Source organism: Trichoderma ghanense (assembly GCF_004382785.1).
Source record: "Trichoderma ghanense strain CCMA-1212 chromosome Unknown scaffold_25, whole genome shotgun sequence".
NCBI lineage: Eukaryota > Fungi > Ascomycota > Sordariomycetes > Hypocreales > Hypocreaceae > Trichoderma > Trichoderma ghanense.
This window is the reverse complement of record NW_027395688.1, coordinates 172,280-191,516: the sequence shown is the minus strand read 5'-3', so window position 1 is coordinate 191,516 and position 19,237 is coordinate 172,280. Positions and strand designations below refer to the sequence as shown.

Sequence of the window (19,237 nt, the reverse complement as noted above, 5' to 3'; positions counted from 1 at the left end):
TAGGTGGTAGAGAAGGATCTGGAATTCCCAGAAAATCTGGGGGAAAGCAAATTCCTGACAGCGAAGAGGATTGTTCCGCCTTGGTATTAAAAACAAGCAATACTTTACCCAGCGAATAAGAAGAGGTTGGTTATTTGCTTGCTCGAGTGTCCAGCTAGGCAACTTGTACTCCGTACTTCGCAAGCCTATCCCTGCAATGAATGCAGGCCAGCTCGTTACGTGCAATTCGTAGTCCGTATGTATGTATGGAGCATGCAGCCAGCGGGACACCGGGGAGCACCGGGGATAGCATCACGCTCGAAGCCGAACCTCAGCTCTCCCGCCGAACACTGTAATCTCAGCTACAGAACTAAAGTTGATCGTCGTTTCCTCGCTCGGGATGCTACCAGCTATTTCTGCAAGAGTAACGCGAGAAGAGTGCATTGTATGATACACTGGCACGTTTTTTCCCCACCTCTTAAGAGAACCTTGATTCCCATTGAGCTGTCGAAATGGAGATAAAGGGCATCTGACTGAGGATATGGCTGTGAGATAATATATCATCGATTGTAGTGGAAGAATCTGTGTTTCATCAATGTGCTCAACGGAGCTTGTATTCGGATTCTGTCGAGTCTGAATTGTCTGTTAGCATCAATAGTATCGCCAGAGTCCTTGAATGGTCTCGATATCGGTTATCCTTCCCTCGCCTCAACCTTCAAGCAGTCCAGCCTCGGTTCGACGAATCCTACTCCGTCTTACTACGCTCACAGTACTCCAACCGCCCATGTAAATAATCGCACGCGTTCACAAAAGAACTCGTGTTTTGCTCCGCATTTCCAGCAGGCTCCTCCTTCCTCACCGCGATGCCGGATACTTCCCTCCCCACAAGGTAGCAGTCTGCAGTTTCCTCCCCCGCTTTTGTCTACTTAGCCGGGGCAAATGAGGTGGAATTGCGTTCCTCTCGGGAGTAATGGCTAAATGAGAAAACAAGGGGAAAGAAAAACACACAAAGAGGTCCAAGCCCGGGTAATCACAACAGATCTACGTCTGTGTCTGCTGGAACTAGTCGGCAGTATCCGCTGTCACCTAGATCATAGACTAAAAGGCAAGCTAAAAACAATGGCTTGAGAAGGGAGATTGAGACAGAAGAGAATAGCCCGGGACAGCCCTGTTAGTGACGGTAATGGCAGTCATTAGACAAGCGGCTGGCGATTGGTGTCCGCCTGTTATTCAGGCTAAATATCTAGAGATGCCGGAGTCTCCTGGTGGGGAAAAATTGGCATCTGTGGAGTCGTGATGCAGGTCGAACCACACCAAGATGTTGGGGTAGCATTTTCTCCCCATATGGGGTTGACATGGGGTAGAAAGCTGTAATAGGAAATGATGCATGGGGGAAGGATGTAACATCGTCATCGTCATACCGCCCAGATTAAATATCGAGCTTCCCCGAGGACCAGATGCAGAAAGGCAACAGAGGGAGAGAGACAAAGAAGATCGTGAGCCATTGAAGGACAGCTGGACGCAATGGTGAACAACGCAGCTCTTCTCGCCGCTCTGTCGGCTCTCCTGCCCACGGCCCTGGCGCAAAACAATCAAACATACGCCAACTACTCTGCTCAGGGCCAGCCTGACCTCTTCCCCGAGACGCTTGCCACGCTCACGCTCTCGTTCCCCGACTGCGATCATGGCCCCCTGAAGAACAACCTCGTCTGCGACTCGTCTGCCGGCTATGTCGAGCGAGCCCAGGCCCTCGTCTCGCTCTTCACCCTCGAGGAGCTGATTCTCAACACGCAGAACTCGGGCCCTGGTGTGCCTCGCCTGGGTCTTCCAAACTACCAAGTCTGGAACGAGGCTCTGCACGGCTTGGACCGCGCCGGGTTCGCCACAAAGGGCGGGGAGTTCGAATGGGCGACCTCGTTTCCCATGCCTATCCTCACAACGGCAGCGCTCAACCGCACATTGATCCACCAGATTGCCGACATCATCTCCACCCAAGCTCGAGCATTCAGTAACAGCGGCCGTTATGGTCTCGACGTCTATGCGCCAAACATCAATGGCTTCCGAAGCCCTCTCTGGGGCCGTGGCCAGGAGACGCCCGGCGAAGATGCCTTCTTCCTGAGCTCCGCCTACACCTACGAGTACATCACGGGCATCCAGGGCGGCGTCGACCCCGAGCACCTCAAGATTGCCGCCACGGCGAAGCATTTTGCTGGATACGATCTCGAGAACTGGAATAACCAGTCCCGTCTCGGCTTCGACGCCATCATCACCCAGCAGGACCTCTCCGAGTACTACACACCCCAGTTCCTCGCTGCCGCTCGTTACGCAAAGTCGCACAGCTTCATGTGCGCGTACAACTCCGTCAACGGTGTGCCCAGCTGTGCCAACAGCTTCTTCCTCCAGACTCTTCTGCGGGAGAGCTGGGGCTTCCCCGAATGGGGCTACGTCTCGTCCGATTGCGATGCCGTCTACAACGTTTGGAACCCTCACGACTACGCCAGCAACCAGTCGTCGGCCGCCGCCAGCTCGCTGCGAGCCGGTACCGATATTGACTGCGGCCAGACTTACCCATGGCACCTCAACGAGTCCTTTGTGGCCGGCGAAGTCTCCCGCGGCGAGATCGAGCGGTCCGTCACCCGTCTGTACGCCAACCTCGTTCGTCTCGGGTACTTTGACAAGAAGAACCAGTACCGCTCGCTCGGCTGGAAGGATGTCGTCAAGACTGATGCCTGGAACATCTCATACGAGGCTGCTGTTGAGGGCATCGTCCTGCTCAAAAACGACGGCACCCTGCCTCTGTCCAAGAAGGTCCGCAGCATTGCTCTCATCGGACCCTGGGCCAATGCCACCACCCAGATGCAGGGCAACTACTTCGGCCCCGCCCCATACCTCATCAGCCCTCTGGAAGCCGCTAAGAAGGCTGGCTATCATGTCAACTTTGAGCTCGGCACAGAGATCGCCGGCAACACCACTGCAGGCTTCGCCAAGGCCATTGCTGCCGCCAAGAAGTCGGATGCCATCATCTTCCTCGGTGGAATCGACAACACCATTGAACAAGAGGGCGCCGACCGCACGGACATTGCTTGGCCCGGTAACCAGCTGGACCTCATCAAGCAGCTTAGCGAGGTTGGCAAGCCCCTTGTTGTTCTGCAGATGGGCGGTGGCCAGGTTGATTCGTCCTCCCTCAAGAGCAACAAGAAGGTCAACTCCCTCGTCTGGGGTGGATATCCCGGCCAGTCGGGAGGCGTTGCCATCTTCGACATTCTGTCTGGCAAGCGTGCTCCTGCCGGCCGACTGATCTCAACCCAGTACCCGGCTGAGTATGTTCACCAGTTCCCCCAGAACGACATGAACCTCCGCCCCGATGGAAAGTCAAACCCAGGACAGACTTACATCTGGTACACCGGCAAGCCAGTCTACGAGTTTGGTGACGGTCTCTTCTACACCACCTTCAAGGAGACTCTGGCCAGCCACCCTAAGAGCCTCAAGTTCAACATCTCGTCGGTCCTCTCTGCTCCTCACCCTGGATACACTTACAGTGAGCTGGCCCCCGTCTTCACCTTCGAGGCCAACGTCAAGAACTCAGGCAAGACCGAGTCGCCCTACACGGCCATGCTTTTCGTCCGCACAAGCAACGCCGGCCCAGCCCCGTACCCGAACAAGTGGCTTGTCGGATTTGACCGACTTGCCGACATCAAGCCTGGCCACTCTTCGAAACTCAGCATCCCCATCCCCGTCAGTGCTCTTGCTCGTGTCGACTCTCTCGGAAACCGGATTGTTTACCCCGGCAAGTATGAGCTAGCCTTGAACACTGACGAGTCTGCGAAGCTGGAGTTTGAGCTTGTCGGCGAAGAGGTGACGATTGAGAACTGGCCGCTGGAGGAACAGCAGATCAAGGACGCTACTCCTGACGCATAAAAGTATTAATGATGTTGTTATGACGGAATGGTAGAGTAGTTAATGATGAATAATGAAAAGGCCGTATTTCCCTTTCTGTGAACCAGTTTGGCCGTTGTGCCGGAGAATTCTGACCAATGTTGTTGGTGCTTCATAATAGACCTGGAACCATCGCCCGGGTTGTCAAAGTAAAGTCAAGGTATGTGCCACGGTTTGACGACGCCACAGCTCATATGTGCTATGGAAAGGTCGATCGCCTGCCACCATCGACGGCGGGTAGGTGCAAGCCATAACCATAGGTAAAAGCTTATGTGCTCAAGTTCCACTCACGATGGCAGTGCATCTTGACATGACTCAATTGGGAGAACTCGATCCGCCGTATGTTTATGCTGATAATGGTTCTTCATGCTAATACGCAATCTGCCTTTTATCCAGATTCGCGCAGGCGGCTATTCGACGCCTACAACCCCAGGGCTCTGCTCCATTGGCCAATTCAAAAGGCATCAAATTTATGCCGTAATGGCAATCCCAACGGCTTTTTGGAAGAACGGAGGCCAAGGCCCTTGGCTGGTTTCTTGTCGGCATACTGTCTTGACTGTCTTCCTGTTACACTCGGAGCGTTGGATCACCTTCTCGTTCCGTCGTGGCGCCAGAGTCTAGGGCATGACACTTGCCACTTGAGTCTTCTCCAGAGTCGCATCATGTACTCCGCAGTTGTGATCGGCAGCTCACACAATGAACCACTGCCGGCGATATGCTCTCCATCGGATTGGCGGTGGATTGCATCAGGTATGTCGTCGGAGAAACTCAAGCCAGAAAGCCAAAGCGTAAAACGACATTCGGCATCGGTTCCTACTCCGTGGTTTCGTGACAGCCGGCGGCAGTGCAGGAGATTCCGGAAGGGCAATCGATCTGCGCAGCAAGGTGGCTGAACCGGACGACGGGTGCAGTATGAGGACGGGCACAATGGCCATCTTGTCCCAGTCGAGCGAACACGTAACCTTCCATAGGGGCATATAGTAGGTGAGGGGCCCGTTATGCTATGGCGACAGAGGGATAGTTCGCGCTACCACTTGGACGAGGAAAGTATCGACCATAGCCTCTCGCCGTATATCTCCGTGTGGGTAGTAGTGCGACGATGGGATTTGCCCGCAATGCTGCCGACCTCGAGAGACTCTGTAACGTTATCCGGGTGATTTGCACTTGGCTAAGAGAGAGTTGGCGCAGGATGACTCCCAACTGCTTCAATCAGTAACGCCACGCCGGCAGACTGTATAAATTGCGGACGAGGCGCTGCTTTGTTGAGTTGCTCCCGGAGTCTTGATCAATGCCATTGTGTTGAGCCCCGGGGAAAATATGCATTACCGAACAGCAGCTGCGCTGGCACTTGCCACTGCGCCCTTTGCTACAGCAGACAGTCAGTATATTGATCCCATGTCATGGCGGAAGTATCCCATAGAGGCACGTTATGCTGAAACGTCGATTCAAGGTAGCTCGACACCAGGGGCCTCAGCTAAGGCAGTTATACCCCCGGCAGGGACTCCATGGGGCGTCGCGTACGACAAGGCCAAGGCCGCATTGGCAAAGCTCAATCTCCAAGACAAGGTCGGTATCGTGAGCGGTGTCGGCTGGAACGATGGCCCTTGTGTTGGAAATACATCCCCATCCTCGAAGATCAGCTATCCGTCGCTATGCCTTCAAGATGGGCCGCTCGGTGTTCGATACTCAACAGGCAGCACAGCTTTTACGCCTGGCGTTCAAGCTGCCTCGACGTGGGATATTAATCTGATCCGCGAACGCGGACAGTTCATCGGTGAGGAGGTCAAGGCCTCAGGGATACATGTCATACTTGGCCCCGTGGCTGGACCTCTGGGAAAGACGCCACAGGGCGGTCGCAATTGGGAAGGCTTCGGCGTCGATCCATATCTCACGGGCGTGGCGATGGGCCAGACCATCAACGGCATCCAGTCGGTAGGCGTGCAGGCGACAGCGAAGCACTATATCCTCAACGAGCAGGAGCTCAACCGAGACACCATTTCGAGCAATCCGGATGACCGAACTCTGCATGAGCTGTATACTTGGCCATTTGCCGACGCTGTTCAGGCCAATGTGGCTTCCGTTATGTGCTCGTACAACAAGGTCAACACGACCTGGGCCTGCGAGGATCAGTACACGCTGCAGACTGTGCTGAAAGACCAGCTGGGCTTCCCGGGATATGTCATGACGGACTGGAACGCACAGCACACAACTGTGCAAAGTGCAAATTCCGGACTTGACATGTCGATGCCCGGCACGGATTTCAACGGTAACAACAGGCTCTGGGGCCCAGCCCTTACCGATGCGGTGAACAGCAACCAGGTCCCCACGAGCAGAGTCGACGACATGGTGACTCGCATCCTCGCGGCGTGGTATCTGACAGGCCAAGACCAGGCAGGCTATCCGTCGTTCAACATCAGCAGGAACGTTCAAGGAAACCACAAGACCAATGTCAGGGCGATTGCCAGGGATGGCATCGTCCTTCTCAAGAACGACGCAAACGTCCTGCCGTTGAAGAAGCCGGCGAGCATTGCCATCATCGGATCTGCCGCAGTCATTGGGAACCACGCCAGTAACTCGCCCTCGTGCAACGACAAAGGCTGCAACAACGGCGCCTTGGGCATGGGGTGGGGCTCCGGTGCCGTCAACTATCCGTACTTTGTCGCGCCCTACGATGCCATCAATACCAGAGCTTCCTCGCAGGGCACTCAGGTTACCTTGAGCAACACTGACAACACATCCTCGGGCGCATCAGCAGCGAAAGGGAAGGACGTCGCCATTGTCTTCATCACCGCCGACTCGGGTGAAGGCTACATTACCGTGGAGGGCAACGCAGGGGATCGCAACAACCTGGATCCGTGGCACAACGGCAACGCTCTGGTCCAGGCTGTGGCTAGTGCCAACAGCAATGTCATTGTTGTTGTCCACTCTGTCGGCGCCATCATCTTGGAGCAAATTCTCGCTCTTCCGCAAGTCAAAGCCGTCGTCTGGGCTGGTCTTCCTTCTCAGGAGAGCGGCAATGCGCTGGTCGACGTGCTGTGGGGAGACGTCAGCCCCTCGGGCAAGCTGGTGTATACCATTGCAAAGAGCCCCAATGACTACAACACTCGCATTGTTTCCGGCAGTGACAGCTTCAGCGAGGGATTGTTTATCGACTATAAGCACTTTGACGACGCGAACATCACGCCGCGGTACGAGTTTGGCTTCGGACTGTGTAAGTTTGCTGACCTGCGCATACTGTTAGGCACGCTTACTGACGAATGACATGAAACGACAGCTTACACCAAGTTCAACTACTCGCGGCTCTCCGTCTTGTCGACTGCCAAATCTGGCCCTGCGACTGGGGCGGTTGTGCCTGGAGGCCCGAGTGACCTGTTCCAGAATGTGGCGACGGTCACTGTTGACATCGCAAACTCTGGCCAGGTAACTGGTGCCGAGGTCGCCCAGCTGTACATCACCTACCCTCCTTCAGCGCCCAGGACACCTCCGAAGCAGCTACGAGGCTTTGCCAAGCTGAACCTCACGCCGGGCCAGAGCGGAACAGCGACGTTCAACATCCGACGACGAGATCTCAGCTACTGGGACACCGCGTCGCAGAAGTGGGTGGTGCCGTCGGGATCGTTTGGCATCAGCGTGGGAGCGAGCAGCCGAGACATCAGATTGACGGGGACTCTGTCGGTAGCGTGAGAGCGAAGACGGTCGACCGGTGATGTGGAGTGAGGGCCATCGAAACATGAGAAGGTAGGGTGGTGTGAAGATCCCAGAAAGAGCTCGTCGGTTGCGGTATGCAATTTTCAAGATAGGCGTCAGCGAGAAGGCATGAATGAAGAAGGAGTCCGAAGCAGAAGTGAGTTGAAAGTGGTGATGAATTGCGTGGGAAGAGGAGATCAGTTCAAGGGAAGCTAGGTACGAGTAACGTCATGTCGCACGGAGAAGAAACTTTGCTGCAGGAACTTGCGACCTGAAGGGGCCACGGATCAGCGTTGCTCCTCTTTCCAGTTGTACTCCGTGCTTTGTACACTGTATGCTCACTTCCAGTTGTTACACGTACCCTGCAGTCACCTTAGTTCTGCTGGTCGATCGATACCATGACGATACCCGAGCGCTGAATGCTTCCGCGAAAGCAAACGACCCTGCATTCGCCGTTGAGTGTCAAACGATGGCTGTGACAACGACTACCTGCGAGCGACCAAACCTGTTTTCAAGAAAGAGAACAAGAAGTCGGTACGTCCATTTACAGATGGCCTGCGGGTAGAGTTAGCCTGTACTGGAGGCAGGTAGCCAATCAACTTGAGAGCATGACACACTCCCTCTCTTCGGCTTTCTCGAAGCCATCGCTTGCCCACGTCTCAACATATGCGCTTCTGACAAGTTCTCCAAACTGTATTCTACAATGCCGGGCACAGAGTCGACCACGATTCCTTGGCACGCCGCTTATCCAACCCCAGATACGGTGGTAAAGGCCACCTCACGAGAAGAGGTGCTGGAGTTGATGAAACAGGGGGCAAAGGATTACATACTGGTTGACCTTCGCCGGGCTGATCATGAGGTAGGTATAATGATGGATAGCGTAATAGAGACAAGGGGAAGTTTCTGATGTTTCCCCTTCCAGGGTGGCCTGATTCGGGGATCCATCAACTTGCCGGCACAAAGCGTATATCCGAGCATCCCAACCCTTTACCGGTTACTCAAAGCCGCTGGAATTGTCAAGGTCATCTGGTATTGCGGTAAGATGAACCTCCTTTCTCGCAACCCAGACTCAAATGTGGTAACCAATGTGTTTTTGACGCAGCTTCTTCTCGAGGTCGTGGTCCGCGAGCCGCCGCTTGGTTCGACGATTACCTGGCCAAATGCGGCGAGGCGGATATGCAAAGCTTGATATTGTCGGGAGGCATCAAGGGATGGGTGAAGGCGGGCGACGAATATGTCAGCTGGATGGATGAATACGACGCGTCAGTCTGGACGAGGGAATAAAGCAGTTCGAGGTTCTCGTGTTGAGATGGGGCAGACTCCTGACGCTACAGGTGGTGAGTAAACCATGACTGGATATGTCAATGGTCATCAAAGCATCATTGGCCTGATCCAGTATTAGCAAGTGAGAAGATGTTTTCCCAATTGGCACATCATGTCTGTTCCACTGATAAAAAATAAGCAGAGTCCTCCTGATCTCAATACAGCCCTGACGCCGAACTACCGAACGTGGAGCAAAAGCTACCACTCCTGATGCACCTCATGTTTGATATACAGACCCGTCTTGTGGAAAGCCCCCTGTCCGCAGAACACTGTTGGCTATGTAGGTAAGATCTCCAGGCGCACCATAACTCCTATGTCCCGCCTTATTTGTGAACACCAGAACCGCTTGCGGAATCTGAGCGCGTAGCGAGACAGCTCCCTGGGCGCTGGTTATGGGATCCAAGGCGGAGGTGACGAGTAAAAGTGGCTTGATTGACTTCCCTTCTTGCAGCAATGGGCGTTGTCCGTTTTGCACCTTTTTCTGCTTCCGAGGCCAGGAGATGCATCTGGCGTAGTACAGGAAGCTCTGCGTATATCCCCGGGTCAGAGGAGAAAGGATACGCATTGTTCGCTGGGTCCCCGAGAGCTCGAAAAAATCGCGGGCGGGAATCCAGTCTTGGCAGCCAGTGATGAGGGAGGCCCAAGTGGCGGTTGGATCGCTCTCGCCCGTGAACCAATGGGCAGAAAAGGCGGAAGCGTCGCCTCTGGATGCCTCCCACAGGCTCTCTGCCAGCAACGGCCATCCGGGTGGCCCTGGAGCCAAGTATCTCTGCACGCTCAACATCATCTCCTCCAGACTGACGTTGGGTCGGCATGAACTCTCGCCATCATTCTGCTTGCACCGGGGCGCGCGAATAGGCTCGATCTCCGCTTGGGCGGCAAGCTGCGTGAAGAAGTGCTCAAGATCTGGCTGATTGTGCAAGGCGCAGGAAGATTCAACCTCGCACCATGCAAAAAAATGCTTCAGCGTCGTCTCAAAGGCCGTGGACTCGGCCATGATGGTGCTGATCGGGCCCTGCGTGTGATCAATGATGCCGTCCAGCACAATGTTGCCCATGTACGCAGAGATTTTCTCGACGTAGGCGAGGCCGATTTGCGCGCCCCACGAAAGGCCAATCATGTGCATCTTGCGATTCTTGGATGGAAGCTCCCAGTCGTTGTAGCGGACGTTCTCCACGTCCTGGCCGATCGTGAATGTATCCATGTGGTCGAAGAGCAGCTCCCCCGTCATCTCCCTGCACTCCTCTGCAATCTTTCTCCAGTGGCGCCACATCCTGTTGAACTGTGTCACGTTCTTGACCATGCTCGGCACGCGTCTGTTCCATCGAGTTGCGTTGCATTTGATGGGTGAGTGCTCCGATATACCGCGGACGTCCAGGCCCGTGATGTGATACTCGTCGAGCAACTCCATCGCAGCCGAAGAATTGTCTCCGAGGTACTGCTTGAGAAGTCTGATACCGGAGCGCTTCGGACCCGAGGGCAGGAAGATGGTGCCCTTTGGCTTTTCGGCGCGCGACTTGACGCGCATCACGCTCATGGCCGTGTACTGGCTCAGTCCTGAAAGCCAGTCGTAACTCACTGGGTGTTTGGCGCATTGGACGTTCGGGTACGGACTTGGAGGATTGCACCCCACCCATTTCAACGGTTTGTTGCTTTGAGAATTGGCGATCGATGTGAAGGCCAAGAGGGAGAGGATTAGACTGGGTATCCGTCGGCACATCGTGGGATTTCGGCTTATGAACGTGTGGTGCTGGGTTCCGGAAACTTCAGCGCATCATGCTCCGTCTGTTCTTGGAATGATTTGGCTGAAAGAATAAGATTGCGGTGGGAGCTATGACGGGCGAAGAATCTGAGATTTGTTGTTGAGCAAGGTCATGTCTATTTTATGCTTAACCATTGAGCCTTGCCTCATGTGGTAAAGAAGATGAACTTTATCTTGTGGCGTTCGTTATGACCCTTACATGTATCTCTGACTACCTCTTTACCGGTGGTTTCTTGGCGATTGTAGCCGGTTGATGCATCGTGTGGGAGGCGGCGCCTCCATCACCGACTTTGAAGTCGTTCACAACTACCCTGACCGAAAATGAGGCAACTAGAGCATTGACACGCTGCCATTGAGTGCGGTCTTGATGCTCTTCGATCGTCTTACACCAGTATCAGAATGTGGCATGCTGACCAAGATGGCAATAGGTCTTACCAATACAGGTGGAGACGATGTTTCCACATCCTTTGACTTGAGAAGAGACGAGGACAGCCTGCCGTTTGAAGTTGCAGAACCATCAAGAAATCCATTTTCAGAGTACACATTGCATCTCACTTCCCACTGGGAAAAGAACAAAATGAGACGGAATATCAAGCTCTTCTCGATTCTCGTCGGGACAATTCCATCTGCTTTTGCAGCGGTTGGGAAAGACAAAGTTGCTGGCCAGCCTGCTTCCAAGATTCTGGACTGTGGAATCCGTGCCGTCTGTGGTTGTTGAGCTACAGGGTGACCTCAGTCCGGTCCGTCTCTGCGGATCTCAGTCATTGTATAAGAAGGGCCCTGCGCCCGACGTTTGTATCTAGTTGATCTAAGACCTTTACCTATCATCAATATACACAAACATCACACACTCTTGTTTTTACAGTGGCATCAATGCGCTGAACAACATCCAAGGGATCTCCTATTACTCAAAGTATTTACCTACCCCTTCGTGTCACGTTTATCGTATCAATTGCGCTTACACGTTGTACAATAGCCTGCTCAGAAGCAACACTTTCGAGGAGAGTCAGGTCCCCGGGCATCCCGACAGAGCGGTCATCGTCGAGGGCTCTCAAACTATTTCGTACGACTCCACGGGAAACTCTTCGGATGTGGTGCAAAGGATTGACAAGCAGCACACCGTTAGCGACTTTTTCTTTTGGACCAGACCCAGTCTGGAGCCCTTCAACGTGTCTCTGGTTGTGAGAGGAGGCCCAAGCGGATATGCCTGCTACATCCGGGGCAACGATCACGTCCTGAACCCTTCTGAGAGCCCATTTGGCTATACTGATCGTGAGTCTGACCTTCAAACCGTGATCTCTCTCACAAGGGACTTACTAAACTTCCTAGCCTTTCTTGCCAATATCCTTGTCCGAGACGCAACTCGACTTTCACCAAAGCTGCTCCTCGACTTCCAAAAGCACCCGAAGTCTTTGACCGCTGATCAAATCTACTATCATTCCGCCGGCCCCTATCCTTCAGTACACGACCGCAGCCTCAACCTCACCGTCCTCTTTGACCCAGAGACATATCTGCCATTCGTCGTGCGCGCCTACGAAAACCCTCGCTTATTTGGTCCCTCCACCAACGACTTCGTTCTCAATAATTACACTGTCGTTGACGATATCCACATCCCTCGGGCCGTCCACACGCTGTACAATGAGAAGAACCTTCTCGTTCATACGATCCGTGATGTCATCACTGTTAACCCTGGCTTTGCAGCTGACTTCTTCGATGGCCTCAGCGAGGATCTTATTGCCCAGACGGGGTGCCAGCTGACGGGGTCCCAGCTGAAGCCTGCTGCCGCCGAGCTATCGACAGAATATGACGCGGCCGAGGTTTTCGAAAACAGGTGAGCCAATTGACACATCCTAGCGTACAGTGTAGTCAGAGCTTACAGTCTGGTACGCAGCGAGAATCTGATTTGGTACGGGCCCTACGCTGGGTCGCTCGACGCCTTGACTGTCTCTAAGCCTGTTGCTGAGCTTCCCAATCTGTATAACCTTGTATTCGAAGGCAGCGTCTACGCTTGTACGGTCGGCGTCTTCGATGGTGCCATCATTGTGATGACGCTGCTCCCCATCAGAGCAAGCTTGTCTGTCATTCAGTGGATCAAGCAAACCTTCCTTCGAAACCCCACCCAGGCAAGTGTCTTCCTGAGGCTGATATATCAAAGCTTTGCTGATTACTTACTGACTTAGCTTACCCATCACCACCGTAAGTACTATGCCCTAATCCTAGATGCAGGGGCATCACAAAGGTGCTAATTATTTGTAGACGACCACAGCTACGGCGCACCCGATTTTGTCGAAGCTGGTGCAGTTCTTGTTGTCCCCAAGGGCTTCAAAGTCTACTGGATGAAAATCCCCAACGTCAAGTTTGCCCTCGCAGAGTCAGTTCCCCTAACCTCTTCCCAACACAACGAAGTCCTCTGGCACCCAGTATAGAGAGGACAAACCCTTCATCCACGAGGATCAGCACATGCAGGTTCGAGCCATCTGGCACCCCGACTTCGTCCACGCCAGTGACTGGATGTACTTCTTGTGGACAACCGCCTGCCCTACCGGGGATTCGCCTGTCGTCGCTACTCTGGCGGATGCATGGTCTCCTGGCTTCGAGGGCTATGAGCTTGACAACAACCAGGCCATTGCGTACCTCAACCTTGCCGCTGAAGATCACATGCCCCACGACTATCCGTAAGCCTCCCTGTTTCTCCATTTCATGAATCAGTTGTGGAAAGGTCGCTCCTTTGACTGACTGCTTGTGCTGTAAGATGTGTGATACAGGGTTGTTCCTATCCACGGAACTCCCACTAATATTTCCGAGCTCTACGGCCTCACTGGATATGCCTATCCAAAGCACAAGACCACCGACTTCAAGGCTGGCGCCTCCCTTTGCTCAATGAAATCGGCGGATACTATGCAAGAACGAATTACGACCATAAGAGATCTGTAGAAGAACAGGTTATAAGCCGGTGTCTAAAAGTGATGGAGTGATTCCCACTGAGCGATTGTACAATCAACATATTCACAACGCGTGGCCTTTTTGCTGCCAATCTTTTCAAGCCAACGATGGAGTTATAAAGCAGTCACCTGCGTTCGACCCAAGATAGTGCCTGACGGACCATGGCGATCTCCCGACCCTGTCCCGGGCGGCTGAAGTTGCGTGCTATAGCCCAGACTTGACGTGGAGGCGATTATAATCTTTGGTATGAATTGACGCCTCAGTAGCATCAGAACATTCTTCAACGTAGCTTCTCGCTAGTATGGCCGTTATATATCCTGAAAAAGAGTCATCTCCCAGTTGGCTTTTTATATCAGGCTACTATCCAGAAACAGCCGGCTGTGTGCGCTGGTTCTTCGTCCAATCGATTTCTTCTCGAGGTCGTTGGTGAGTTTTTGTCCGCCCAAAGCACGATTTATACCTGACCAATAAGCCATCAACGAACAGCAATCCCGAACCACGACGTTAAAGAGAAGACTTCAGCCGTAAGCGATTCGTCAACGCCGACATCACTTGAACCTTCACGAGTGACGATCCAGCCGTGAATGCGGTACTAGTCGACAAGGTGGCACCAGAGGGATCCTGATCTCTAGCTTCGGTGAAGCAGTCGCAGGAGATGCGCTTGGTCGGCAACGCAATAGTCGGCCAACGATCGATCTGGTATCAGCGAGTTTTGGGGGAAGTATACGACACGGAGCGGGTGGGTAGAGCCTCAACCATTGTGTAGATGTGACCGGATTCAGGCGGATGCTGAATCGACAGAGAGGTGATCACAATGCTGCGAGATGAACATCCGCAGGGCATCAAGCTAGCAAGGGAGCGCTATGCTGCATGCTTGAGATTGGACTCTCGCTGCAAAGAGTGGCGTTGAAATGGAAGATCGTGAGTTTCAATCCGGGTCCGGAATTCCTGGGGGGACTGGGCGTGGTCGTCGAGAAGAGTGGTTGATCCGAGACAGCCACCGTGATATTGAGAGAATAGAGAAAAGTAGAGAAAGATGATGTGATCGTGTTTCAACCTGGCGTCGATCGCACCTGTGGACTCTTCAGCATTGACAAAGACAGACAGGCAAATGTAGACCTGCAGAACGATAATATCTTCAAGAGTCTCCATCAGAACTTGGGAAGTTTCATCAACAAGAAGCGGTTCGGGCTACAAAGAGGTAACAAGACAATGAGAGGGAGAAAGAAGGTGATAGGTGTGGTTTATGGGAAGAGGTGAAATAAGAAGAGAAGATCGACCAACGGAAATCAGTCGGTGATGCGAGGAGCTGCGGCCTCCACGACAAGCAGCAGCAATCTCACGGTCCAAATATGACGTCCGGAGGCATGGATGTTCATCCCCGTATCAATAGAGCATTGTATATCCGTGGCAGCGTCGTGAGGATGTTGTTCGCTCGACCGTGGGTAGTTGACTGTACTCGGAAAGCCATCGTACGCGAAAGCTCAAGAGGAATGGTAGTGCGGCGCGGTCAGCTATGCCACAATCATGTTAGTAAAGCTCACAGGATATACCAATGAAACAACTCTAGAGCTATCGAGCTTCCATATAGTGACCCACCAAATCCAGCTTTACAGGTAGGTTGTATTAGCGAGACAATCTGAACTCGTGAGTAGGACCGAGGGACCTGTGGCGGTAGCCGAATGCCGATTCTCACTGGACTTGGTACTCCCAATAGGTGCACTGATTCCTCCATCAATGTCATGTCAGGACTCCGGAGGCATCACTAGCACCACGATCATCCTACGCTCTTGCGCAGCAGGTAGAAGCCTTTGTGTCAAGCCATTGCTGTCCGGCTGGACCTTTCGCAAGCCCTTGGCGGCAAAAACTCTTACATCGCGGCAATGAGGATAGCTTCGTCGGTGCGGTAAGGCAAGTTGTCAACTGCCGGATTGAAGATGGCTCGTGAGCTTCGAGAAATACGAATGGAACATTCGACGTACAAGGAGAATGGACCTCGCGTTTCGGTCGCCGTACTTGTCGGAATGTGGCGATGGCATATCCGGCGCCATCACTGTTGTGCCCTTGGAGATGCGGCAAGCAGTTGTTCGAGATGACTGTCATAAATGGGGAGCAATGTTAGTGGGAATACTTCCTGGGTGTGCAATGCCCAGAAGACTGGTATGTGTGGACATTGTTGCTAGCCCACCAGCTTCAGAAAGCAAGCACCAAGTATAGTAGCCAAGGAGCAGAAGCATCAACTGCTTGTTGTTGGTCAGTGAACGGTGATGGAGACGCGACTCACAGTTGGACGGGACCCGAAGACAAGCGATCGTCGGCTGGACCAAGCTATGAGGAGAGGGAGGCACAAAATCCATGACGAGCAGAATGCGTGCGGGAATCGTATGGTGAATGGAAGTTCGAAGTTCGACGCCCGGGCAGCTGTTTGTCAAAGTTCCAGGCAGGACCTACATGTACCGGTGCTGCGTCATTCGAGCCCCAGCTCCTCGTTTCTCGGCCATGAGCGTTATCGGTACGATAACGATAGCGATAAAAAATGGGCATCACCTGAGGGTTGTTGCGGAAGACAAGGTGAATCTAGCCATATAATTTGCAAAAGTATATAAATGGGGGAGAGACAGACATATGGGGCGACAGACATGGAGCAAAAATTGTGGTCAATTCTAACACAGCTTCTGGAGAGATGATGGTGATGATGGTGCTCACCTTACCCAAGGTGAGGTGAGATTTGATGGACCAAGATCGCCTGGTAACTGGGGTGCATTCAGCCGATCTGATAGGGCGGTTAGTGGGCTCGAACGCCTGTAGACTGTCGCTGTGCTCGGGGCGCACAAGTCACTGTGGTGACATTCCCGCAACTTACAGGTGACGTCTGGTCTTGCGCCTCCATCAAAGGTTCATCTTCATCTCTTCGAAAACAGGGAGAGACCGAGTCTCTTAGTCCATCGTCCCACAGAATCTGTCGCATTCTATTGCGATAATTTCTGGCTCCTGAAACAAATTTGGTTGCTTTAATATCCTTTTGGAGACCCTTCAATCTCGTCCCCAATTCTCGAAGTCCGCCAACGATCCCTTCTTGTGTCGAAGTAGCAGTCTTCTACGCGCAAAGACGCTCTACGGAAGCTGGAAACGCGGTCACGCGATCCTCTGAATCCCTGGTAGCTATTTCGGCACCCATTCATTGCTCGGATTGATCATGATCTCCGGCAGAGCTCGTCGTAGTCGATGTCTCGATGGCCGCCACGCCGACAAGCTTTCCTGCTGCGACTTGATGTCTCGATCGAACGAATGCCCCTGATGACCACACAACTCGGCCAATCGCACGCCATCCACAAGAGCAGTTCCCCACTTTCGCATTAGGTGCGTTCAAATGGAAACACCTATTCTTGAGAAGTCTCCTTCATGGTCAAAGGTTATGATTCTCTTGGTTATAGTGGCGCAGCGAGAGAAAGGCGCGCGAGGCCACACGAAAAGCAGGGCGTCGACCTTCTACTGGCTCGCCGACTTGCATTCCTACGCAGAGGATTATGATGCTGTATCGCTACTCATTGAATCCCATTCCTAGTTCAAACGAATGTTCGAAGACACCCACCATTTTGCACCTCGGCTCGACCGTTATCCTTCGTACCACCTTGACCAGCTGCATCGGCCTTCCTCACCTCCCGACCAACGATTTGTCTCGATCCATATCAATGCATGCCCTATAGCCGCTCGATTCGCTCCGCTGAAACATATCGATAATATCACCTCGGGGCGCGGAGGCCTGGCAGTGACGACGCCAATATTGGTGCCCATGATCCAAGCTGAGCATTTAGTCATGGCTACGAGTGTGTGGTCCTCGAATCGCCATATATAGTATTCTTGCAGACATGGAGTATTTGTGACCATTTGGGCAAGACCTTTGACTGGAAAGTAGGAACTGCTGGATTTTCAAGGGCCAGCTCTTGATGGTGTATTCAGTTTGTTGATACGTTGCGCGATGCAGAATCTGTGAAGCCGCCAAAACCTCCCTCCTATGCGAGATTCAACTCCGGCACCGATTGACGACCGCGGCCCTCTCACAAATACCAAACTCTTTCCAATTGTTACCCGAACGTACGAGATTCCACAAGGAAGTAAATCCACTGCTGATCTGACCAGCGAATTTTCCAGACACGTCGAAAGGGGCATTACGGCATCAGTACGGCGAGATACTACTTCAAGGCTAAGAACTATGTGTTACGAATTTACAATTCTATCGAAAAAGCAAGGGAGATCTAAGAATTACAAACAACAACCATTGTGAGACCCGATAATACAACCATACGTGGAAGAATTCCCCCTTTCCAGCTAGTAACTCTTCCTAGGATACGACAGCCGTTCGATACACCGTCCGAACTATTCCATCTTCTAACTGCGCATTCACTTATAATTCGTTGCTTGGCCCAGCACATTCTCCTGATCAGAGACCAGTCCGATTGCCTCCTGCTCCCTCTTTTTCAAGTCCGGTCGCAAGGAGCGAGTGACGACACCGACGATGAGGAGAACGGTGATGCAAATCACTTCAGGTAAGAAGCTGAGGCAGATCTGAACGGCCTCGGAGGTGAGAAATCCGGAATCCGGGTGCGTCACTAGCAGGTGCAGGGACACGACACCGTAAACAAGGCGGATCGCGACAAACGGGAGAGCGACGAAAACACCCTTGATCAACTGGGAAAAATTCATTAGCCGACGTGAGCTTGCTGAGCGTGCGAGGGAGACGTACAAGTTTGCCGTTGTCGACGGTTTGCATGCTGGCATACGAAGAATTTTCGCGGGCCATGAGATACGACCACACTGCCCAGAGCGTGACCAGCCCCCAAGAGAGACACGAGACTGCCAAGCCGACGTAGAGCAGAGTCTTGTATTTGGATACTAGATCGCCGTTGGTGATTTTGACAACAGCGACGATAATTAGTACCATGCCCAGGTTGACGATGGTGTGGTAGCCGAGTTCGAGGATGATGTCTCTTGTGCGATCGAGGCGGGGGTTCACAGCGCGGCGTCTGTGTCAAAAGGTCAAAAAGCATTCTTTAAAGCAGGCCCACGATATAAACTCACCCTTCGTATAAAATGCCTGAAATGGCTAGAAGTAAAGGAGAAAGACCAATGCTGCTGAGGATCAGAGCAGCCATGCCTTTTTGGCTCCCGTGAAGGCCGATGCCGCCGGTGGCGATGCGAAGAATACAGAAGATCTGAACAAAGAACCAGCCCAGAAATCCGGTCCTCCCATGTTTCCACAGACAGAAAAGGGCGGGTTGGACGAGGACGAGGTAGATGGCCAATTTGGCGGCTGACAGACCGTCGGTGGTCATTGTTGCGAAAATTTGATGGCGTTGATGGTTGTTGATGCAGCTTGAGTTGTTGCAATGATAGCTGAGAGTAAAGGAATGTGAAGCCGACTATATATACCAATGCATGTCGACTTCGTCGTCGACCTTTTCACGTCTTTGATACCATCAGGGGCTCTCAGACCCGCTAGTCAGCCGAAGGGTGCACGCCGACGCAGTCAACCGAGGAGTGAACGAGAACGACGGCAGATCTCAACGGCGGAGGGATCAAGCTAAAGTCTTACAATCCCTGCATCAG

At 53.0% G+C, this 19,237-nt stretch overlaps 6 protein-coding genes across 6 annotated transcripts; 4 read left to right on the top strand and 2 right to left on the bottom strand.

The window, feature by feature from the left end:
- Positions 1–1,503: 1,503 nt before the first annotated feature.
- On the top strand, positions 1,504–3,897 carry CCMA1212_010426 (putative exo-1,4-beta-xylosidase xlnD; the record flags this gene model as incomplete). Its single annotated transcript, XM_073707473.1, has 1 exon — positions 1,504–3,897. The coding sequence occupies one exon, from the start codon at positions 1,504–1,506 to the stop codon at positions 3,895–3,897; it is 2,394 nt and encodes a 797-aa protein (XP_073554062.1).
- Positions 3,898–5,315: 1,418 nt separating this feature from the next.
- CCMA1212_010425 (Beta-glucosidase cel3A) lies at positions 5,316–7,599 on the top strand (the record flags this gene model as incomplete). The annotated part of the gene is made up of 3 exons (XM_073707472.1): positions 5,316–5,324; positions 5,395–7,126; positions 7,190–7,599. 3 exons carry the CDS (start codon positions 5,316–5,318, stop codon positions 7,597–7,599), a joined length of 2,151 nt encoding a protein of 716 aa, XP_073554063.1.
- A 706-nt stretch (positions 7,600–8,305) lies between these two features.
- Positions 8,306–8,886, top strand: CCMA1212_010424 (uncharacterized protein; the record flags this gene model as incomplete). Its single annotated transcript, XM_073707471.1, has 3 exons — positions 8,306–8,461; positions 8,525–8,639; positions 8,705–8,886. 3 exons carry the CDS (start codon positions 8,306–8,308, stop codon positions 8,884–8,886), a joined length of 453 nt encoding a protein of 150 aa, XP_073554064.1.
- A 256-nt stretch (positions 8,887–9,142) lies between these two features.
- On the bottom strand, positions 9,143–10,645 carry CCMA1212_010423 (Putative hydrolase; the record flags this gene model as incomplete). The annotated part of the gene is made up of 1 exon (XM_073707470.1): positions 9,143–10,645. One exon carries the CDS (start codon positions 10,643–10,645, stop codon positions 9,143–9,145), a length of 1,503 nt encoding a protein of 500 aa, XP_073554065.1.
- A 619-nt stretch (positions 10,646–11,264) lies between these two features.
- On the top strand, positions 11,265–13,621 carry CCMA1212_010422 (uncharacterized protein; the record flags this gene model as incomplete). Its single annotated transcript, XM_073707469.1, has 8 exons — positions 11,265–11,397; positions 11,501–11,600; positions 11,664–12,518; positions 12,567–12,816; positions 12,868–12,883; positions 12,944–13,058; positions 13,114–13,362; positions 13,453–13,621. 8 exons carry the CDS (start codon positions 11,265–11,267, stop codon positions 13,619–13,621), a joined length of 1,887 nt encoding a protein of 628 aa, XP_073554066.1.
- A 4,410-nt stretch (positions 13,622–18,031) lies between these two features.
- CCMA1212_010421 (uncharacterized protein) lies at positions 18,032–18,963 on the bottom strand (the record flags this gene model as incomplete). Its single annotated transcript, XM_073707468.1, has 3 exons — positions 18,032–18,319; positions 18,375–18,654; positions 18,710–18,963. The coding sequence occupies 3 exons, from the start codon at positions 18,961–18,963 to the stop codon at positions 18,032–18,034; spliced, it is 822 nt and encodes a 273-aa protein (XP_073554067.1).
- Between the last annotated feature and the right edge of the window lie 274 nt (positions 18,964–19,237).